Consider the following 22771-nt stretch of genomic DNA (forward strand, 5'->3'; position numbering starts at 1 on the left):
GGGGTGGGTATGTTTTTAAAAATGGGTTTGTACATTTTTTTTTCCTTCAGTTTTTTGGCACACTGACCCATTTTCCTGCGTTCATGAAACGGAAACCACGTGGACTATGCTAAATACATTGTACAGTTAAAAATTTTTATTAAATAGATTGTATGAAGTTTAACTACCGGCCAAACTGCGATCTCTACCGGCCCCGGGCCGCTAGGCCATGGTTAATGTCGAACCCCGATAGTAGGTTCATCAGATACATGTAAACTCAAAGTGTGATATACAGACAGACAGACATGAAGGACACTCAATAACTTTTGATAAAGAAAGTCCTTCGCAAGTTTCATCACTGTTCAACAGTGTAAAAATATAAGGATGACATACAGGCATTATTATTATTATTATTTTTATTATTAACAATAATAATAAATAAATAAATAGATTTATTTTTAACAAATCCTCCTAGGTTTAACATTGCTTTGAAAAAAAATAATAAACTTTGAACCCTCTTTAAAACTACAGACTTGATGTAACGGACAAAACATTCCTTAGTGTTTTGTGAATAGAACCCACATGTTTAACTTTGGAACTCCCTGCAATCTACATGACCAGCTTTAGAGAACTGAAGTCATATTCAAAGTCACACAGGTCTGTCTGGAACAACCTCTCTTGGCATTATATATATATATATATATATATATATATATATATATATGATTAAAATGCCAATGAAACCAACATAAAGGAAATTGTTCAGTAAATTCCAACAATGAAATTGTGATGGATTTATACTGTATCTACAACATTACTTCTGTGCTCCCATGAATCTGCCCCTACTTAATAGCAGATTGATAGATCTCCATTGTAACATCATAAGGGGAGTGAAAATAGAGGATTCTTTGAATTTTGAAAGATGATTTAATAAAATAAGCAGCCCTGGATAGATGGTTTCCCTCTTATGTCAGTTCAGTGTAATGAAGCCAGATATAAATGACATGCCACTCTGTCTGTGTTGGTTGAAAGGAAGCAGGTTCATCCAGACTGCTATCAATAAAGTGGTGTGGCCATTCACTCTTTTCATTGAAAATAATTGTCTGAGACCCTGCAAAGAAAATTAATCGTTATAGATACTGTAGATACCTGATACTCGGTGAATTTATAAATGTTCATGGCGCATATCCATTTTATAGAGTTATGGTACAAATAGAAGTTTGCAGTGCAATATATGTGAAGTAACATCAATCTGTGAATTGCAGGTTTTGCAAGTCCTGTGAAACAAAGTCAAACACAGCTAAGAATTCCAGTTCTGTAATTTAATCATTCTTGCTGATGCTTTCTGATTTCAGTAACTATCTCGTGGCTTCTTGCTGTAGTGTAAAGGAAATAGGGACAAGTGTTACAGTGTGGTGTTTAAATCACTGTTTGGTAAAAATTACACAAGTGTGTTTTAGTGCTACATATGATTTGATATAGACAGAATTAATAAGAAGGTGGCAATAGACAAGTGAATTTCTGCAAATACACCCTGTGTTAGTTTCATTAAAGGTGAAACAACTTCCATTGTAAATATTTCATTCTTCACTGTCTCTTGAAGGCACATTTCCCATCTCAATCTATTATGCATGAAAAAAGACAAGCCAAAGTTGAATGTTGTATCTCTTATAACTGTTTGGCCTAGAGGATTTAAAAACAAAACAAACAAGCAAAAACATAATGAATACAATCCAACCACCGTAATGAATACAATCCAACCACCGTTGCCAGTGTCTATCAAGCCAGTAATACGTTTTAAGATGTTCAGATATTAGAATACTGAAAATCCATCCACTACACCAAGACTCTTTGGGAAATCCAGAAGGTATCGAGTGCTTCTGAACGTTGTATATAAACCCAGCACTCCGTGTGTGGCATTGGAGTGTCCTGTTTATATAACAAGAGAAACGTATGGAAAAGAAAGTTGTAATTTTTACTTTGGAATTTGGATTTTAAAATGTGATCCGGTAATACAAAATATTCACTCTGTAGTATTGATTACGAAAAGAACTGCCAACAGTAGTATAAAAATGTATATTTAAGATAACAACAGCCATAAAATAAAATGTCAACCATTATTAAGAAAGCAAGCAAGTGACCACGTCCTATCCTTAAGATGATATTACAATACGACTGTATGGTACTGTATTTATAACACGTCAAAGCAAAATCTTACCTTAACTTATCATGCTAAACCAAGGCTTTAAAATCCATAATATATACTCTTGCCATTTGAAAATGTCCACGGTCAAATCGATGCCATTCTAGTAGCTAGGGTTAGCAAACCACGATGCTGGGTCTAATATATGCTTAGTGCCCTGTTTTTTTTCATTATAGTTGGAAGAATTATATAAGCTCACCCCTCATAGTACACCTGCATTTCTACTTCTCTTCCAAATATGAGATTATATTCCTTTTTAAGGGTAATTAGTTGCTTCTATGCTGCTGTTCATGCATCCTTGAATAGGCTTTTTCAATCTCATTGATTTGTGTTTAAGGTTTTTAAGTGCCACTCCATTTTTTTTTTCTATGGCAGAAGCGAAACCTATTATTCTGCCCAGCTCTCCCTCCAATGATTTGGTTTTGGAAATTGTAGTGGCTGCATGTATTAAAAATTAAATTAAACAAAGCTACCTCTGTATTTAACTGTTTTGTGGCCACATTCAATCCAATTTTCTGAAGACATGGTACAGTAAATATGCTTTTTTAATTAAAGTAATTGTAGTTAACAGAATAGTTCTATAAATGTGTTGAAAGACAAACATGTGTTTAGCAAATTATTTTCACTTTAAAACTAATACTCTAGGTTAAAGAATCTCTGTTTGCAAGCCAAGCTTTTAAAAAAATAAAATAAAAATCAGACTAGAGATTTCTTTTGGAATTGTTGATCACGTAATCGTTGCGAACTTCAATTTTATTTCATCCAAACACCAGGTGACCACGAAAGCAAAGTGACCTTTGGCGCAGTTCAGATGTAATTTGGGGATCATAATTTATATTGGTTAAGTGGATTATACAACAGATCAACCTGTAGCCTACCTAGACAATCTTTAAATTTTTTTTTCATAGTAGTACCAGGGAATCCACCTGGATTTCATCAACTACTTTTCTAGGGTTGATCCCAGGATAACTATGGATAGGGGATTGATATAATCAAGGGTGATTCCCTTGTTCTGTACATTAAAAAATAAAAATCCAGCTGTGGCTTATCTCATCTTTTGATTATCTTATCAAATCAACCTGTAGGTAAATGTACACTGCACAGCTTTGGGGTCAAATGGAAACCAATGTGTGTTTCCTGATTGTAAAGAAGTATAGTATCTTGCATGTGTAAGCCACGGTGACAGTTAAGAATGCATTTCATTTTTGTAGTGCAGTGGAAACTGCTGCTTTTTAGATTATTTTCCCAAAATTTGAAAGGTGCAATGCTTTAAGGAACTACTGTATATTTTCACTAGTGTCTAACTGTAAATGTTAACCTTAGCAACACAAGGTCCCTCATCTGAAAATGTCAGAGGGAATGTATGCAGATGGCTTGCTAGTATACGAAGTAAAGATAAGAAACGATCGAGCAGCACCAGAAAAATGAGATTTAAAAAAAAAACACAGGATGTGCCCAGTTTAATACGAAATGTCATAGGGGAAAGTTGAATTTAAAAAAATGTTATACATGCAAGGCTCCATCTTCATTTATTTATTTGTTATTATGTATACTGTTATTATTACTTTGAATAATTTCTCATCACATTCACTCTGATTTTCTCAGGTCTCGATGCAATATATCCAGTATACTCCGCTTAAAAAAAAAAAAAAAAACTGCCATTACTAATATAGGCTTAAACATATTTCACTAAAACTAAAATACATTGTTTCATAGTTTATCATTGCTGTGCTCTCTACTTTGTCAGAAGTTATACAACCAGACACTGCACTCCCGTTGTCATTATTAGTGAATAACAGAAACTATGACACGAGTTAACGACACCTGTTCTAAAACCACGCTTGCTAGCGACCCTCACACCCTGGTCTCAGACTACTTCACTGGGCTATTGCTATGGCCAGTAGCAGTGCATCACCTAGAATTTTAGGATTGTGATATAGTTTTAAACGAATATATATATATATATATATATATATATATATATATATATATATATATATATAGTACTGTGCAAAAGTTTTAGGCAGGTGTGAAAAAATGCTGTAAAGTAAGAATGCTTTCAAAAATAGAATAGTTTATATTTAGCAATTAACAAAATGCAAAGTGAGTGAACAGAAGAAAAATCTACATCAAATCAATATTTGGTGTGACCACCCTTTGCCTTCAAAACAGCATCAATTCTTCTAGGTACACTTGCACACAGTTTTTGAAGGAACTCGCCAAGTAGGTTGTCCCAAACATCTTGGAGAACTAACCACAGTTCTTCTGTGGATTTAGGCAGCCTCAGTTGCTTCTCTCTCTTCATGTCATCCCAGACAGACTCGATGATGTTGAGATCAGGGCTCTGTGGGGGCCATACCATCACTTTCAGGACTCCTTGTTCTTCTTTACGCTGAAGATAGTGTCTTTATGACTTTCGCTGTATGTTTGGGGTCGTTGTCATGCTGCAGAATAAATTTGGGGCTAATCAGATGCCTCCCTGATGGTATTGCATGATGGATAAGTATTTGCCTGTATTTCTCAGCATTGAGGAGACCATTAATTCTGACCAAATCCCCAACTCCATTTGCAGAAATGCAGCCCCAAACTTGCAAGGAACCTCCACCATGCTTCACTGTTGCCTGCAGACCAGCCCTTCGGCGAACAAACTGCCTTCTGCTACAGCCAAATATTGCAAATTTTGACTCATCAGTCCAGAGCACCTGCTGCCATTTTATGTAGGAGGTATGGCTTTTTGTCCGCAAGTCTTCCATGAGGGCCACTTCTGACCAGACTTCTGCAGACAGTAGATGGGTGTACCAGGGTCCCACTGTTTTCTGCCAATTCTGAGCTGATGGCACTGCTGGACATTTTCCGATTGCGAAGGGAAGTAAGTATGATGTGTTTTTCATCTGCTGCAGTAAGTTTCGGGCCGACCACTGCGTCTATGGTCTTCAACGTTGCCCATTTCTTTGTGCTTCTTCAAAAGAGCTTGGACAGCACATCTGGAAACCCCTGTCTGCCTTGAAATTTCTGCCTGGGAGAGGCCTTGCTGATGGAGTATAACTACCTTGTGTCTTGTTGCTGTGCTCAGTCTTGCCGTGGTGTATGACTTTTGACAGTAAACTGTCTTCAGCAACCTCACCTTGTTAGCTGAGTTTGGCTGTTTAAAACCCAGTTTTATTCCTCCTACACAGCTGTTTCTCTTTCAGTTAATTATTGTGTTTCAACCTACTTATTGATGATCATTAGCACTTGTTTGGTATAATTGTTCAATCGTACACCTGACTATATGCCTACAAAATCCCTGACTTTGTGCAAGTGTACCTGGAAGAATTGATGCTGTTTTGAAGGTAAAGGGTGGTCACACCAAATATGGATTTGATTTAGATTTTTCTTCTGGTCACTCACTTTGCATTTAGTTAATTGATAAATATAATCTATTAACATGTCTATTTTTGAAAGCATTCTTACTTTACAGCATTTTTTCACACCTGCCTAAAACTTTTGCACAGTACTGTGTATATATATGTGTGTGTGTATATATATATATATATATATATATATATATATATATATATATATATATCTATTACATCTTCCTTTCTTAATTTTGCTTTTGTTTTGCCTTTGTCTTTTATAGCTTTTATTAATTTCTTATCCTCACTTTCATCTGCCATTTTCCAACTTTCTTCGTCTATAAATTCTTCTTTGCTTCTAGTGAATGGTTTTATGGAGATTAATTTCAGAGACTGAGATTGTCTTTAATTATTATTATTCAATAATACTCAAGAACAATTCATTGAAGAGATGATAAAGTCTCATTTGCATAACATTTCTTGCTGTTAACACTTGCCAGGTTGGGCTTTATGACGAGCTAATGCAAATATTTTGAATTTTCTAGAAAAAAAAGGTAAAGTAATCAGACAAAAATATTCAATGGGGATAGCAATAATTTGTAAAATTATTGCTGAAAGAGAAGTCATACATGCAAATTGTGTCCCTTATTTCACTGGCTGAAAGCATGACAGTCAACAGGTGAAACAGCTGATTGGTACACAGACTTATGTACCTGTCTGTACCATTTAGATCAGTTGGGAAACACATATCTTTTTTATAATCATCTTGGTACTTTGTGTTTTTTTTATGCTTTTATTATCAAAATGTTGACACAAATTACTGAGCAGAAATCGTATATAAGGGTTAACCAAGGCTCTCTCTTACCTCAAGGCGTATCACACTGTCCACATTTACCATTTGCTTCCGGTAGAGTTCTTTCTCTTTTGCTTGTTTGTTGTACATTTCAAAGTCATATAAACCGCTGATGTGTTCTCTGTAGATGGAGAACTACACTAACCCTAATCTGCTAAGTGATGAAGTAGCTTTATTAAAACCCAGATGGCTGAATCCAACTGGGGGACTATAGCTTGCCTGTCTGAGTCCTAGCCGTTCATCATAGTCACTTTGCAAAGGGGTGAACTCTGATCCTGGTCCCAAATGTACAGCTATGGTATTATAAAATGAACAGTGATACATTTATTTAGTTTAGCTTTATTTATTTATGACCTCAAACATCACTGCCTTGGCCACCTTTTGAGCATCTACTTCTATTTCTGCAGTGACCCAGTAGCATAATAAATATACTGTAGTTCTCAAGATCACAAGCACCTTGATTTTGTTATTTACCAAGTCGTTAACTCCCTGAGAGCTAATACTTTTACAAGTCTGGAGCCAAAAGATGAAGTACAGTAATATAATTCATGGTTCATTTTGTGGAGTTTTCCGTCGTGGTGAGTAGTTTTGGTTTGTGATTTTCCAATATTGAATTAATTAAGTGATAATTTTTCCTCTGTAACAAAACCCACCTGATAACTGAGTTGGTGGAATTCTAGTTGCCAGTTGCTTTTGAGTACGGTAATCCATCTGACTTTGGTGGGACCACAAAAGTAAGGGCGGATTTGTAAAAAGTCAGATGAATGAATCCTGTTTTAAATACCATTATACACAGCTGTAACAATTGCTATATTCACACAGTTATTGTTTTGAGATCCAGCTTTTGTTAGGGAGCTCCCCTAAATCCCTTGTTTAGAAAGATACAGGGTATTAATGCTTGTGACAGAGTAGCCGTTTTCCATGTGGGTGCGTGCATTCGCTGCTGAGTGACAGGCAGAAGATTGAGACGGAGGTTGAGGTTGATACGCCCCCCGCAGGTGAACAGGATTTATTTACATATCAACACACTGAACAGCTCACGTGACACTACCAGCAATGGCAGCGCACGGAGCGCATACAACACAGTGTACGAAAACTTTGGTAGGATCTACAATGTCTGAACTAATCTTCTCTGTTCAATAATAAACTAACGTTGTTGAAGAGGCTGATCATGGCGGATGAACAGTCAGGGTGGATATGAGATGGGCGGATGCGTGGCGGATTAATGTACTTCCTGGTTCAAAAGAAATCATGTCGCTGTTAACCTTTCAGCTCTGTCACAATGGCTTTATTTAAAAAAGCCAACAAGCAAAAAAGCAGACCAAAAAAGAAAGAGTCAGAGAGGAAGACTAACTAACGAGGGAGAAAGTCACCGTTAAGTGGAGTTAAAACTTGATTTAAGATTATCATGATCATTTTTAGATGAGAATCAATAATCTCATGATCATCCAACCCTGGTTGAAGGGGGAAAAAAAAAAAAAAAGACAACTGAAGCTAGCTTTTGAGTTTTAAAAACCAGGAGTTAATTAAAGAATGTAAACACTTTGATAACAATGCCCCCTGACGCAGATGACCTATTGTTTCACCTTGCTAGCTCTCAGGTGTTGTTTCTTGCACTGACGATGATGTGAGCTGGCTGGCAGAACTGCTTGCTGCTGAGGTATCTGCTGCACTGGGCCGAGTACCTGCTGGTTTTTCAGTACTCTGTTCAGGTCCGTTAGAGTTGCTCATAGTAATGCCATCATATATATATATATATATATATATATATATATATATATATATATATATATATATATATATATATATATATATATATGTGTGTGTGTGTGTGTGTGTTTGAACTAAATGTAATAGATAGTATAGCTGCTGGGAATGGCTCACTACACACAGCAAATGAATTGGACTTGATATGTGAAGAAAGGCGTTGAAAGTATAAATCGACACTGGCTAAAATATATCGGAGACTGCTGATTTTTTCATTGAATTTAACTATAAAACACACTTCTTCATTAAGGATCCACTTGGTGAACTACAATGAGCTATGCTCTGCTTCTGGTCTTGTTTAATGATACAAACTATACATACCTCTGTTGCAATGTATCACGTAAAGAAAGCTTCAAGATTCATCGTTACACCCCTACAGTTAAGTTTTCTCTTGCGGATAGTATCCGTCTTAATCTCTCTTCCCCTGTTGGACAGTGAGTTGTTGTTCACACAAAATTTAATTTTAAACCAGGTTTGTTGCAGTAGTTTTATCTAACCAATTTAAGAGTTGCCTTGAAATCTGTTATGGATGTTTGGTGTTAGAATGTACTCGAACAAATCTCCACGCCAGGACCCAATATTAAGAACAGTCAATTTCTCATAAACAGAGCAACATCTTAATTCTATCTAGGCTAGACCAACTAGAGAAATACATTCATAGCTTCACTAGATGGCAGTACGATCTTGTCTAATTTTCTCTTGTCATTTTAATGATACAGTACGTGTCCCAGAATCTTGTTGAATTTGAAACTCAAATACATAAGGGTATTTAATCGTCTTATATAGTCTTCCATTTAGACTTCAGCCCCTTTTATTGACAAGTTTAGTTTTCTCAAAGGTATTTTTTGCTTCCTTTTCATTAAAACCTGTATGCCTATCCAAATTTTATTCCAAATGTGCTCATTTCTGCCAATACTCACAGCACTATAATAAATACCAGTATTTTTAAATATAAGGAGGATTGAAAAATTTAGGATCTTCACCTTCAAAATGTATGTAGGTTGAAATAATTTAATAATCCGTTCCTCTAAGGCTGTGTTGGTAGTGACTGAATCATACAGGTCCAGATTGGGGATGTCACCATATACCAGTTTTACGGTAAACCGCGGTATAAACTGCCACGGTTTTGAAACCACAACCATTTTTTCTCTGTTAAGAGATACATAAGAACATAAGAACATAAGAAAGTTTACAAACGAGAGGAGGCCCTTCGGCCCATCTTGCTCGTTTGGCTGTTAGTAGCTTATTGATCCCAAAATCTCATCAAGCAGCTTCTTGAAGGATCCCAGGGTGTCAGCTTCAACAACATTACTGGGGAGTTGATTCCAGACCCTCACAATTCTCTGTGTAAAAAAGTGTCTCCTATTTTCTGTTCTGAATGCCCCTTTTTCTAAACTCCATTTGTGACCCCTGGCCCTTGTTTCTTTTTTCAGGCTGAAAAAGTCCCTTGGGTCGACACTGTCAATACCTTTTAGAATTTTGAATGCTTGAATTAGGTCGCCACGTAGTCTTCTTTGTTCAAACTGAACAGATTCAATTCATTTAGCCTGTCTGCATATGACATGCCTTTTAAGCCCGGAATAATTCTGGTCGCTCTTCTTTGCACTCTTTCTAGAGCAGCAATATCTTTTTTATAGCGAGGTGACCAGAACTGAACACAATATTCAAGATGAGGTCTTACAAGTGCATTGTACAGTTTTAACATTACTTCCCTTGATTTAAATTCAACACTTTTCACAATGTATCCGAGCATCTTGTTAGCCTTTTTTATAGCTTCCCCACATTGCCTAGATGAAGACATTTCTGAGTCAACAAAAACTCCTAGGTCTTTTTCATAGATTCCTTCTCCAATTTCAGTATCTCCCATATGATATTTATAATGTACATTTTTATTTCCTGCGTGCAGTACCTTACACTTTTCTCTATGAAATGTCATTTGCCATGTGTCTGCCCAGTTCTGAATCTTGTCTAGATCATTTTCAATGACCTTTGCTGCTGCAACAGTGTTTGCCACTCCTCCTACTTTTGTGTCGTCTGCAAATTTAACAAGTTTGCTTACTATACCAGAATCTAAATCATTAATGTAGATTAGGAATAGCAGAGGACCTAATACTGATCCCTGTGGTACATCGCTGGTTACCACACTCCATTCTGAGGTTTTTCCTCTAATCAGTACTTTCTGTTTTCTACATGTTAACCACTCCCTAATCCATGTACATGTGTTTCCTTGAATCCCACAGTTTAAGATGATATGAGTGCGATTTTTTTTTTATTCACAGTTTGTCCATCGGTGAGCCACTGTGTAGATTAGAACTAACTAATGAATACTGACATCTCTAGTTCTGAAAGCTGCCATGCATGAGTATTCGTGTAGGCTATTAAATAAGTGACATCATATTTAATATAAACCGCCCTACTAAACAATGATCACTAGCAAACGTGATTGTCAGTAACTGAAACACAAATACTAGAAAATTATACTCGAAAATATCAGCAAGAACAAGGCCCTGTAACTTATCATCACTGCCTTCCTATTAATTTACCAAACCAAAGAAGGAACAGCAGCTATTATCTGTCGCAGCGGTCAAGAGAAACACAGTAAGCACATACCATTGCAGATAAGCAGAAAGTCTATATTTACTACTATATAACCAAGTCTAAGATGCTACAGGCATTTGTATTATTTTTATTTTAAACATTATTGTAAAGATGTTGCCGTCTCCTCGAGTTGATAGTGTTGTAAGGATTTTGGGTTTATATATTCAAATATTAATACAATTTTATTACCATTAAAAAAAAAAAAGTCCCCTAGATGCCACTAAACTTTGCAATGGTGTCATACCCACCTTAACTTCTTTTTTCCTTTTTGTTCTTAAAACGCACTCAATTGGCTATTGCTAGGTAACACTTTGCTTCTCTTAACTAATAGGATGCCGTCCAAACTGATAAATGTAGCCCGGTGATTGACACCTCCGAGTAAGTTGGTCTATGATGTCATAGCCGTGCGGTAAGACAATTGTTAACGCACGTTCATGTCATCTTGTTCAGCCAGTCATAGCACTTAATTTACCTAAGCCATATTATAATTCGTTAGGTAGTGCCTGATAGAACTGTAGTACCAGTGTGTTGTATTTTTTTTAAAACTTTAACTTAAAGTTATTTTTCTTGTTAAAAAATGACTTAACTTGAGTGTATTTCTTTAAATAACCATTTAAAAATGTATCACAAAAAAATTACATTATACCGCGGTGCGATGATAACTGTGGTATATTATTTGATGGTTACCATACCGTCAAAATTGGATACTATGACATCCCTAGTCCAGATTATTCAAAATCCAAATGACAAACTGTATAGTACAGTGTACAAAAAGTCTCCAAGGTATTGCTGCCTCTAATTCTTTCAGAGAAGTTGGGGGATAAATATCTGCAGTGAAGTTTTAATACAGCACCAGCCAACTAAGTGCCTACAATCAGACCCTGTCTGTCGGGTCTATCTTACCCATCATACCTGAAACTGGCTTGCAGCAGGGAGATGCAGCTTTTATATATTACAAAATGACAAGACACCCAATTAAGCATGTGATGGATGGCCATTTACACAAAAGTGTGCATTGCTCAGGAATTCTAACCTTGTTCTCCCCCGCTAGGGGATGCATGTCAGTGGCGACAGAAATGTGGTGGAAGCACCTCTACAGGTCTGCCACACTTTAGATTTACATGTATCTAGAGAACCGTTCATCCAGTTGTGACGAAACTTAATCTGGGGGTATATGGAGGCACTATAAAAATAATGATTTTATATTTACAGAGTATTATTATTATTAAGTATATGCATCTAGTGAATTCAAGAGGTGGATAGTTGCTCGTTAGCAGAAGTGGCACGTTTTGCAACTGAAGCAGAAGTATTTGCATAAAGTCAAGCATATCAGAAATAATATAGATCACTAAAACACAGAGGGCACAGTCAAGGTGAAAATGAAATCAATGAAAAGGAAACAGTGTTGTTAGTCGAGGGACTCATGCGTGGCTACCCAAAGCAGCCGTTGCTACCTCAGCTGTCATGTATGGCAGTTGTTACAGTTATATGGCTGAAAGGGTCTAGGTAGTTTTAAATATTATACCTTTTAACTCCATTGGAAATGACAGGGTGTCCGACTGAGAGCTACACCTTGGGGCTTTCCGCACAGTTTGGCTGCTCTAGAGCAAGTATGAATCTCAATGAATCTCCACGATTGTTTGGTAGGGAGTCGAGTTTTCAGTGGATTGAAGGATGTGGTAACAACTACAGAATAAAAAAAGAAAGTTTCCTTGTCATGGGCCCCCTTGTTTAGTTTATCTTTTTCATTTCTAATAATTAAGCATCCCGTTTGGGGATCCTGTTTGAATTTGCAAACTGTAGTACACTTTGGGTCTTAATGTTTGGTACACATGTGTATTCTAAGTCCCATCACAGCGCTGTCCAGTAAAAATGATCCTTTTTCTGCCTTATATGCTGCATATGCGAACCAATGTGTTGCTTAGCATGTTCATTATTTCTCGCTGGAAATGCATATACTAGGGAATAGGGAGTAGTAAATACCTGCATCACACTTATCGTTGCCTGTCTAATTGGATTCTGTGAGAACCTCTTGTAAAAACACCATCAATATTTGTCTGTGATGCGATACTCTACTAAGAGGAAACCTCAGAATTGTAAACCGGTTTACTTAATGAATAGTATTATCAGTAATTGTAATCATAGCCTCGACACCTTTTTGCATGTAAATCTGTTAAGCCTCTTGCCTCGCACTCACAATGATTCGGATCCCAGCGAGTGCTGACAGCTGAAGCCAGTTGAGATTCAATCCAATGACCCTGACCAAATGCACTTCTAATCTAAAATCTTCCGAAAATTGAATTTCACTTTTTTTGTATGGATTAAGGATTCGACCAGTGAATGAAATCATTATAAAAGTTTTTTTTTTTTTTTAAATAAATATTTTTGTGGTTGTTGCATACAAAGATAAAAATACAGTTGTTTCCCTTTTCTTTGACTTAGCTAGTTTTGTTTTGTAAGCATTTAAGATGGGGAGGAGAGGTTATGTATTTCATGTAACCCCTATATACAGTTAACTGTTTCTTAACTGGTTGGACAGAATATAACTGTGAAAAATATAGTGGGTTAAAAAAAAAAAAAAAAACTGAGGTATTTGTTCTTCCAGTTTGCAATTTATTTGCAATTTTTACGTACTTTGACAGCTAATTGAGTTCGTTTTTTCCTATCTGTTGGTTGTATTTTTCTTGTTGAAGTAAACAAGTGGTTTTCTTCTTCATTTTGATTTTGATGGAATTTGGAATCACAGCCGCCAGTTCTTTAATGGAATTTGGAAGGGTGGATACCTGCAGTGAAGTCTCTTCTCCAGAGTGACCCTCTGAGTCACTGTTACAGAAGGGCAGACTGACTGACTAATATCAGCTTTCAATTTTTTGGAGTCTGTCATGAAAATACGGTACAGTGTCAGAATGACTGGGCCAATTTCACTGTTCCAAATTATGCTACGTTGCCAAGCAGATGCGGAGCTTAATCTCAGGAAACCAATTCTCAGAATTCAGTTGTTTAATAAGTTCAAATGTATTTAGTTTTTTCATAGCTATACTTGTATATGACTAGCATCCTGTAGTCATTTCACTCATGAGGGGTATATACTCTATTTTTATTTCAAATTCGGTAGGCCTTTTCAACGTGAAATGAAATGCAGTACACTATGCAGTCTTCTACACAAATACAGTTACAGTAATCTATAAACCTTGTGCATAGCTTTTCTGATTTGTTAAAGTTTAATGTTGAAACATGTACTAAAGTTAAACAAATTAAAAGGAAACAAGCAACCCTTCAGAATATCACAGGTATTTGTTTTTGTCCAACCCCTGTAATTTCATTCCTTTGCTTGGGGCTGTGTACAATACAAACGTCAGTATGTAAAAAACACGCAGAGTATAAATAACCCCATACCGACACACAGCAGGAGAAAAGCATGGTTTGTGAAAGCTTTTATAACGAGTGCAAATATTACAAGACAAAGCATGGAAAAGTTGAAGCTAGACCTGCCTCTGCAGTTTGAAGAGGCTGGTGTATGCAATTCAAATTCATTGGCTTGTTCAATGTGCAGAAGAAGAAAAAAAACAAAACAATTTCTGTAAGCAAGCCTTGGTTAAGAGTCTGTGTTTGACTGCTTCATATTGTGTAACGCATACAAAGCTAAACAGCCATGATTCATTCCCCTTTTTAAATTGTAATTACTCCACCTAGCGCAAATGGCAAACATTTAATTTACAATTTACTGCATGAATAAGTAAACAATTAGTCTTTCCTTTAAGTAAAAAAAAAAAAAAAAAACAGAAAAAAACCCTTGTTGTCTCACCAGAAGCAGCAAAGATCAAACATATTTTACTATGTCGACTGTCTAAATCTACAGTGTTATTTATTTATTTGTTTATTTATTTGTTTAATTTGCTGGAAACAAATTCAGTAATTATGCATGCTCTGTATAATCATACCACCCCTACAGGTTTTTTTTTAACTGAACTGTCACTTGTTCCAATTGCAATAGGGTTTTGATCCTTGTGTTTGATCCCATTTAAGAACATAAGAACATAAGAAAGTTTACAAACGAGAGGAGGCCATTCAGCCCATCTTGCTCGTTTGGTTGTTAGTAGCTTATTGATCCCAAAATCTCATCAAGCAGCTTCTTGAAGGATCCCAGGGTGTCAGCTTCAACAACATTACTGGGGAGTTGATTCCAGACCCTCACAATTCTCTGTGTAAAAAAGTGCCTCCTATTTTCTGTTCTGAATGCCCCTTTGTCTAAACTCCATTTGTGACCCCTGGTCCTTGTTTCTTTTTTCAGGCTGAAAAAGTCCCTTGGGTCGACACTGTCAATACCTTTTAGAATTTTGAATGCTTGAATTAGGTCGCCACGTCGTCTTCTTTGTTCAAGACTGAACAGATTCAATTCTTTTAGCCTGTCTGCATATGACATGCCTTTTAAGCCCGGAATAATTCTGGTCGCTCTTCTTTGCACTCTTTCTAGAGCAGCAATATCTTTTTTATAGCGAGGTGACCAGAACTGCACACAATATTCAAGATGAGGTCTTACTAGTAAAAGTTGGAGACGGAACGTCGTTTAGTGTAATAGAGAGTCGGGATCATGTACGGTACATTACGACCCATGGGTACGAGTAAGTGAACACATCAATCCCCCCCCCCCCCCCCCCCCCCCCCCCCCCCCCCCCCCCCCCCCCCCCCCCCCCCCCCCCCCCCCCCCCCCCCACCCCCCCCCCCCCCCCCCCCCCCCCCCTTTCTTGAGACCAAATAAACTGCATAGTTGTGACACTGACCTTCTAATTTATGGTATTTGCAAACTTCTTGAAGTTCTGGGATCTGTGTCACCCATGTTAATTTATGACTGTTCTCCAAGCCTCACTTACCTGCTTTGAGCTTTTCTCTAGTATACAAAGTGCCAGGCCTGAACAGCCTTTCTGATTCCATTCAAACCATGTGGCAGTGTGACTTTTCAACTGTGAGAAGATCACGCTGTCACATGATTTCAATGGAATGAGCCCTTTGGATTCTCCAGACAAGCTAAAAGTCAGGTAGAGACTTATTGCTAAACTAATACACTCCAGTTGAAATAGGACCAATCCCATCAGAAAAGACCCTGGTAGATTTGCACAATGAGCACACTCATTTTACTCATTTTTTAGAGGACCTTGTAGAACAAGCCTTAGTACATTCTGCCACTGCTGTTTTTAACACCATTCAGCCAAGATAAAATTTCACTTTCTACAGATTTCCAGTCGTGACTAATGGTGATTTTATTTTCTTTTTATTTGTATTTAAATGCCTCTAATTTTGTGCTCTATGGGTCTGGGTGTGGAGTTACTGTCATTTATTTTCCAGGAGATGGGTGTAATGAAGTGAGGCCACATAAAGGAGGTGGAAATGGAATGTAAATGACATAACATCTTTGAGAAGAGAAGGGAGGAGAAGTTAAACAGATGGCATGCCATATAGATACCTTATTATCCCTCCTCTCTGTAAATGGGCACTGCCTATACAGTATATTTATGTGCAAGTACAATACAGCACTTTTTCTTTGGAATCTCCATTAACCTTTCAGTATTCATGACGAGAGCCCTCACCAATCCATCAGGAAACCTTGACATGCCTTGTATTGCTAAGAGAAAACGATGAAGCAGTGTGTAATCAACAACGAATAGGTGTTTACTAGAGCACTGCCTTTCTTCAGAGACTTAAAATAGGGGCCAGGTGTTGTCTTTTAGATAATCTCAATTGTTTAAGTAAAGCTTTTAAAAGAACAGCAAAGGTGTGATTACCAATTAATTAACTAGTCATTTCTGTTGTTTTTATCATCCTTCTTTCCCTTTTTTGATTTGCTGTAATTGTCACGCTGTGTCGGGGTTCACGCCACCCATGTGTATATTTTGTTATTTTGTATTGTATCTGTTGTATTATGATTTAGCGGCATTATTTAATGTGTAAAAACACAATGGTTTTTTTTATTGTTCATTATTTTACAGCATGGACGGGGTTAAAATTCCCCATCCATGCTAGAATTTGTGCAGAATGTGACCGCCTCCAGATTGATTGATTTATTACTAGTCTGGAGATGGTCACATGTATATAAACCTGCAGCTTTGGCTGATCGAGGTTGGTGTGTTCAGAGGCGGAACGGGAGTCATGAGTAGAAGAGAAACCTAAAGTGAAACTTGAAGTAAACAAATCGCGTGTTGGGTATAACCCTGCACCATACTTGTTTGTTTGCTCCGTTTCTGTATTGTCTGTTTATTTTAACCACGGTTGTATGTTTTATTCAAACTGTTTATTTATTTATTTATTATTAAACGCGCAGCAGCGCTTACATACCCCAATACTGTTGTCTGTCTACTTCCTGGCCTGACATCAGCACAGAGCTATCCGTGACATGCTCCAACACTGATGTACAGTGGCTTGCGAAAGTATTGACCCCCCTTGGCATTTTTCCTATTTTGTTGCCTTACAACCTGGAATTAAAATTGATTTTTTGGGAGTTTGTATCATTTGATTTACACAACATGCCTACCACTTTGAAGATGCTAAATATTTTTTATTGTGAAACAAACAAGAAATAAGACAAAAAAACAGAAAACTTGAGCGTGCATAAGTATTCACCTCCCCAAAGTCAATACTTTGTAGAGCCACCTTTTGCAGCAATTACAGCTGCAAGTCTCTTGGGGTATGTATCTATAAGCTTGGCACCTCTAGCCACTGGGATCTTTGCCCATTCTTCAAAGCAAAACTGCTCCAACTCCTTCAAGTTGGATGGGTTCCGCTGGTGTACAGCAATCTTTAAGTCATACCACAGATTCTCAGTTGGATTGAGGTCTGGGCTTTGACCAGGCCATTCCAAGACATTTAAATGTTTCCCCTTCAACCACTCGAGTGTTGCTTTAGCAGTATGCTTAGGGTCATTGTCCTACTGGAAGGTGAACCTCCGTCCCAGTCTCAAATCTCTGGAAGACTGAAACAGGTTTCCCTCAAGAATTTCCCTGTATTTAGCGCCATCCATCATTCCTTCAATTCTGACCAGTTTCCCAGTCCCTGCCGATGAAAAACATCCCCACAGCATGATGCTGCCACCACCATGCTTCACTGTGGGGATGGTGTTCTCGGGGTGATGAGAGGTGTTGGGTTTGCGCCACACATAGCGTTTTCCTTGATGGCCAAAAAGCCCAATTTTAGTCTCATCTGACCAGAGTACCTTCTTCCATATGTTTGGGGAGTCTCCCACATGCCTTTTGGCGAACACCAAACATGTTTGCTTATTTTTTTCTTTAAGCAATGGCTTTTTTCTGGCCACTCTTCCGTAAAGCCCAGCTCTGTGGAGTGTATGGCTTAAAGTGGTCCTATGGACAGATACTCCAATCTCCGCTGTGGAGCTTTGCAGCTCCTTCAGGGTTATCTTTGGTCTCTTTGTTGCCTCTCTGATTAATGCCCTCCTTGCCTGGTCCGTGAGTTTTGGTGGGTGGCCCTCTCTTGCCAGGTTTGTTGTGGTGCCATATTCTTTCCATTTTTTAATAATGGCTTTAATGGTACTCCGTGGGATGTTCAAAGCTTCGGATATTTTTTTATAACCCAACCCTGATCTGTACTTCTCCACAACTTTGTCCCTGACCTGTTTGGAGAGCTCCTTGGTCTTCATGGTGCCGCTTGCTTGGTGGTGCCACTTGCTTAGTGGTGTTGCAGACTCTGGGGCCTTTCAGTACAGGTGTATGTATACTGAGATCATGTGACAGATCATGTGACACTTAGATTGCACACAGGTGGACTTTATTTAACTAATTATGTGACTTCTGAAGGTAATTGGTTGCACCAGATCTTATTTAGAGGCTTAATAGCAAAGGGGGTGAATACATATGCACGCATCACTTTTCCTATATTTATTTTTTAGAATTTTTTGAAACAAGTTATTTTTTTCATTTCACTTCACCAATTTGGACTATTTTGTTATGTCCATTACATGAAATCCAAATAAAAATTCATTTTAATTCCACGTTGTAAGGCAACAAAATAGGAAAAATGCCAAGGTGGGGTCAATACTTTTGAAAGCCACTGTACTACACAGTAGCTGTTGCATGGTTTCTCTGGATCTGTAAACAACAGACAAATGACCACAAAAAAGGCCTCCTTTCTGCAGCCTCAAAGCCAGAGTCAGCGATAGTATAAAGCATGTATTTTATATCCAGAGCGGCATAGATTTGGTTAATATTTCATGTTTGACGCCACTGCATATCAAGGTTTTGTAATACAAGGTTGTTAAAACTGCAACAATAACATGTTTTTAAAAGTCTTCGGGGTGTACTGAACAGTGGCAGACCTACTGTAAATCTAATAAATTTAAACAGTTACCAGCATTACTTTTCAAAAAGAAACAAACACACTAAAGAAGACTCACACACACAGATACAGATGTTGGTTTTCACAGTCACCTTCTATGATTCAAGCAATGGTGCTGCAGTAGTATGTAGATCCGCCAACATTTCGATTAATTGAACAGACACCCTTTTTCTTGTATTGCATATCGACATGGATGGCTGCTACAGTATGTCTTGTGATTTACCTTAATTCAATATGTCCCTCTGTTTATTAAACAAAAGAATGGGAATACTGTCTCTCTTTAATGATGGAAAAATAAGTCCATGATTTTTTTTTTTTTTAAATCATTACAAAAATCAGTACTGCATTATAACCTGTATTAGAAGCCTGGCTCAATTAATCTTCTATTTATTTATTTTTTAATATACTGATTTTTCTCTTTCTGTTATTCCCAGCCTGCAGATTTGGATGCTTGGGTAAGCCTGGCCATTTGCTGTTAATCTTACTTGTCTTTTTACTTAAATGTCATGTTTTCATTGTGCATTACAATCACTATCTGCACAGTTATATAGCATTTCCAACCAAACATTTTTAAGGGTGTTCAACTAGAAAATTGCACATCATCTGTGTGCCTGCTGACGTTGGTTCCTTTATGGACTAGTAATAGCTTAAATAAGGTTGTAATCACAGAAGATATATGCAAGCAGTGATATGTGCCAGCCTTCTCCAATATTGAAAACCTGTGCTCTTCTGGGGTACTGCTGTCCCGGTTGACTGCGCCAATAAAACCAGTGTACAGCTTTTTATTAAAAAAAAAAAAAAAAACTGTGACTCAGAATTCCCTTACGGAATGTTTTTGACCACATACAACCATCTTCCCACCTTGTGTCTAGTTTGGTGACTTGAATAGTGTGCTGCAGCTAACAACATTATAATTCCTACGTACAATGCACTTCCAACATAAATCTAAAATCTGCAGTTTTGAAAGCAACTTATGTTGTATCAAGCTTGCATTTTAAATTGTGACATCCCATACTAGGTTGAAGAAAGCTCTCAGGAAGTCTACTTTTAAAGTCATTTAGTTTCTGCAGCAAAAGTCATAGCATGCTATTGTCTGAAAGCCTGCTGTCAGTCAGTAGGGACGCAGCTGGTTGGCTAATGACTGTAGAGAAGGTGTTGAGTCGGTGCAATGTCACTCTCCAGGTGACCAAGGAACAGCAACACTTTCTGAAGGCATGCCTTGCAAACAGATAACCTGAACCTAGTGTAGTACCAGATACCCATGTTATAGTAACATAATGCTTCTTTCAAAATTGCAAATTTGAGACCAATATAGCAAATAGAAGTACACAGGTGGAAAAAATTATTTTGTAAGCTACAAACACAAGTGAAGAAGCAAAAGGGATTTTATTCACTAATTAACATGTAATGAAACTGACAACCACAGCATAAGTTTTTAGGGCTTGTAATCAAGTAGTAATTTCAGCTGTGGCATATTCTAGTAAAAGCTAGTATGAAGCTGTCTTGTCCGGATTTGTCCATTAGGAGATTCTGGGTGTCAAGTGCCATGTAATTTAATTAAGCAAGGGAAAATGACTTTAATTCAGTCTCCCCTCTGTTGTGGGAGAAAACTGTTGTATGGCTTTATTTTTAAAAGCCAGCGAGAAGAAACTCCGAACTAGGGAGAAAGTCAGTCACAGTTAATGGGAGTGAAAACAGGATTAAAGATGATCGCGACTATCCTGATAGCTCATAATAGAAAACAAAATGGTTCCTATCTCGATTACCTGAAATTGCATCATAGTATCAGTTTTCAATGTGAAATGCACTTGGTTTGCTGACATTCTTGTGATGCAAACCATGTCATGTCCCTAACCAGAGAGATTTGGACAAATGGCTTCCCTTACATGTATTAGGTGGTGTACAAAGCTGCTTCTCCCTGTTGAAATAAAGTTTCAGTCACAGAGGGTAGATATGTGCGACCCACACAAATTATAGAGAAAAGAGAAAGAGAGCACTGTTAAATACACAGTAATTTACTTGTTTTTACATGAGGGCAAGTCTTAAGATTAAACAGAGAAAGACATTTTAGCTTTCATTCAGTTAATACAAATCTGTCTCGTGAATAAATTCTCTTTAAAACTTATTTAACATTTTACACCCTCTGACCTGGTGTTAAATGCTATGTTTTTTTTTTTTTATTATAATTATTACTTGAAAAGCATAAGATTAAAGATACCAGTAAGTGGTAATATGGTGGTATGAGAAGTCCTGCAGATTTTAGGCAGGGGCGTGGTGGCACATTGACATTAAAGTCATTGTTAATCTTCAAAATGAGTTTCGTATTCCTGGAGAAAGAAAGAGACCTGTACGAGCAGTCCATGTACTTTCTAATTTATTTTTTGATCTTGAACCAGCTAAACAGAAGTCTCCTCGGAGGCTTGCATTTATTAGGCAGGTTGTGAGTTGGTGTCCCAGCTTTGCCGGTAGTGCATTTCTGATTCTTGATTGCTCTAAGCAGGGGAGTTTGTGGGGGGTGGGAGTGGTGTGGTGTTGCAGCTTTTCTAGCTAAATGTTACTGTGTCCTTTTTGAAAGTGTGTGTTTTTTTTGTGTTGTTTTTTTTGTCCACTTTGAAGCTACTTCAAAGTAGCGCAGAACTGTTATCATTTTTAATTTCTGTGATGTATGGGGAGCTTATGTTTTTATAAATCAGAATCTGCTTCTTCAAAGCACGTTTTTCATAACCCATTTGTGATATCAGACCTCAATGATATAGGAACTCCTTGAACTCAATGTAAAAGTAAAAACATTTCTAATTAAATATTTAGAACCACTCATTGAAGTGTGACAAAACTGGCCAACAACATTCTTTACCACGAAACTTTGAGGTTCTTGGAATCTAGCTTATGATCACTTACTTATCTTTGATTTCTGAATCGAGATTGTGACGTTGTATCTGGAAAACGGATGAGAAATTCCAATACATTTTGATTAGTCATCTTGTTCATAGAACAGACAGCACTTTTTTTTTTTTATTTAAAATCTCAATTTTTATAATTTATAATAGCTTAGGATGATAGGGCAGGGAGTCTCTTATATGGCTTCTTGTGCCAAACTATATGAAATGGCATCCATTATGCAATAGAGACAGCCTACACGACACACAATGGAAGAAACACATTCGAGGATATGTCGAATTGTTATCCTAGCCTTTTTATGTTTTTAAAAGTGATGATTTACTGCTGTCTTATTACATAATCTCTTGCCCATTTTTATTCACTTACAAACTGGAAAGCCATTACCACGCACACACTTTTCTTAAGCTGGCCGTTTCACCCGGATACAAGAAATAATGCACTTCATTCTCTGCTGCATCAGCATGTGTCAGGGAACAGGGACGCGCTGACAGATAATGCAGCAGACACATTATTATCTGGTAGGTCTATGAGGTAGCGCTATGTCTCTGAGGAGTTTTTTTTTTTTCTTAATGATTGTTAGGGCCTAGCTGTCCAGCTTGGGAAGGGCTGTGTTGAGTATCTGGCAGATAAAGCCTCTGCAGCAAGATTTCCTCCAAACCCTAGCCCCTTTTATTCAATCTATCTTCCTTTCTTCTCTATCACAGGAGAAACAGCTGGAGAGGAAAGAAGCTGAGCTGAAACGTCTGGATGCCTTTTATAAAGAGCAGCTGGCACACCTGGAGAAGAAGGTAAGGG

General features: G+C 37.4%; 1 protein-coding gene across 2 annotated transcripts in view; it reads left to right on the forward strand.

Moving 5' to 3' along the window:
• Positions 1–22771, forward strand: part of LOC121298287 (MICOS complex subunit mic25-a-like) — a 110656-nt gene that overhangs the window by 15154 nt on the left and 72731 nt on the right. The window contains exons 5-6 of one of the 2 annotated variants that reach the window (XM_041225330.1): positions 19513–19533; positions 22681–22764. In XM_041225330.1, coding sequence (XP_041081264.1) covers positions 19513–19533; positions 22681–22764 — 105 coding nt within the window. The remainder of the gene's footprint in view (positions 1–19512; positions 19534–22680; positions 22765–22771) is intronic. The other variant, XM_041225331.1, reaches the window with a different exon arrangement.

The sequence above is a fragment of the Polyodon spathula genome, chromosome 23, assembly GCF_017654505.1.
Source record: "Polyodon spathula isolate WHYD16114869_AA chromosome 23, ASM1765450v1, whole genome shotgun sequence".
Taxonomy (NCBI): Eukaryota; Metazoa; Chordata; class Actinopteri; order Acipenseriformes; family Polyodontidae; genus Polyodon; species Polyodon spathula.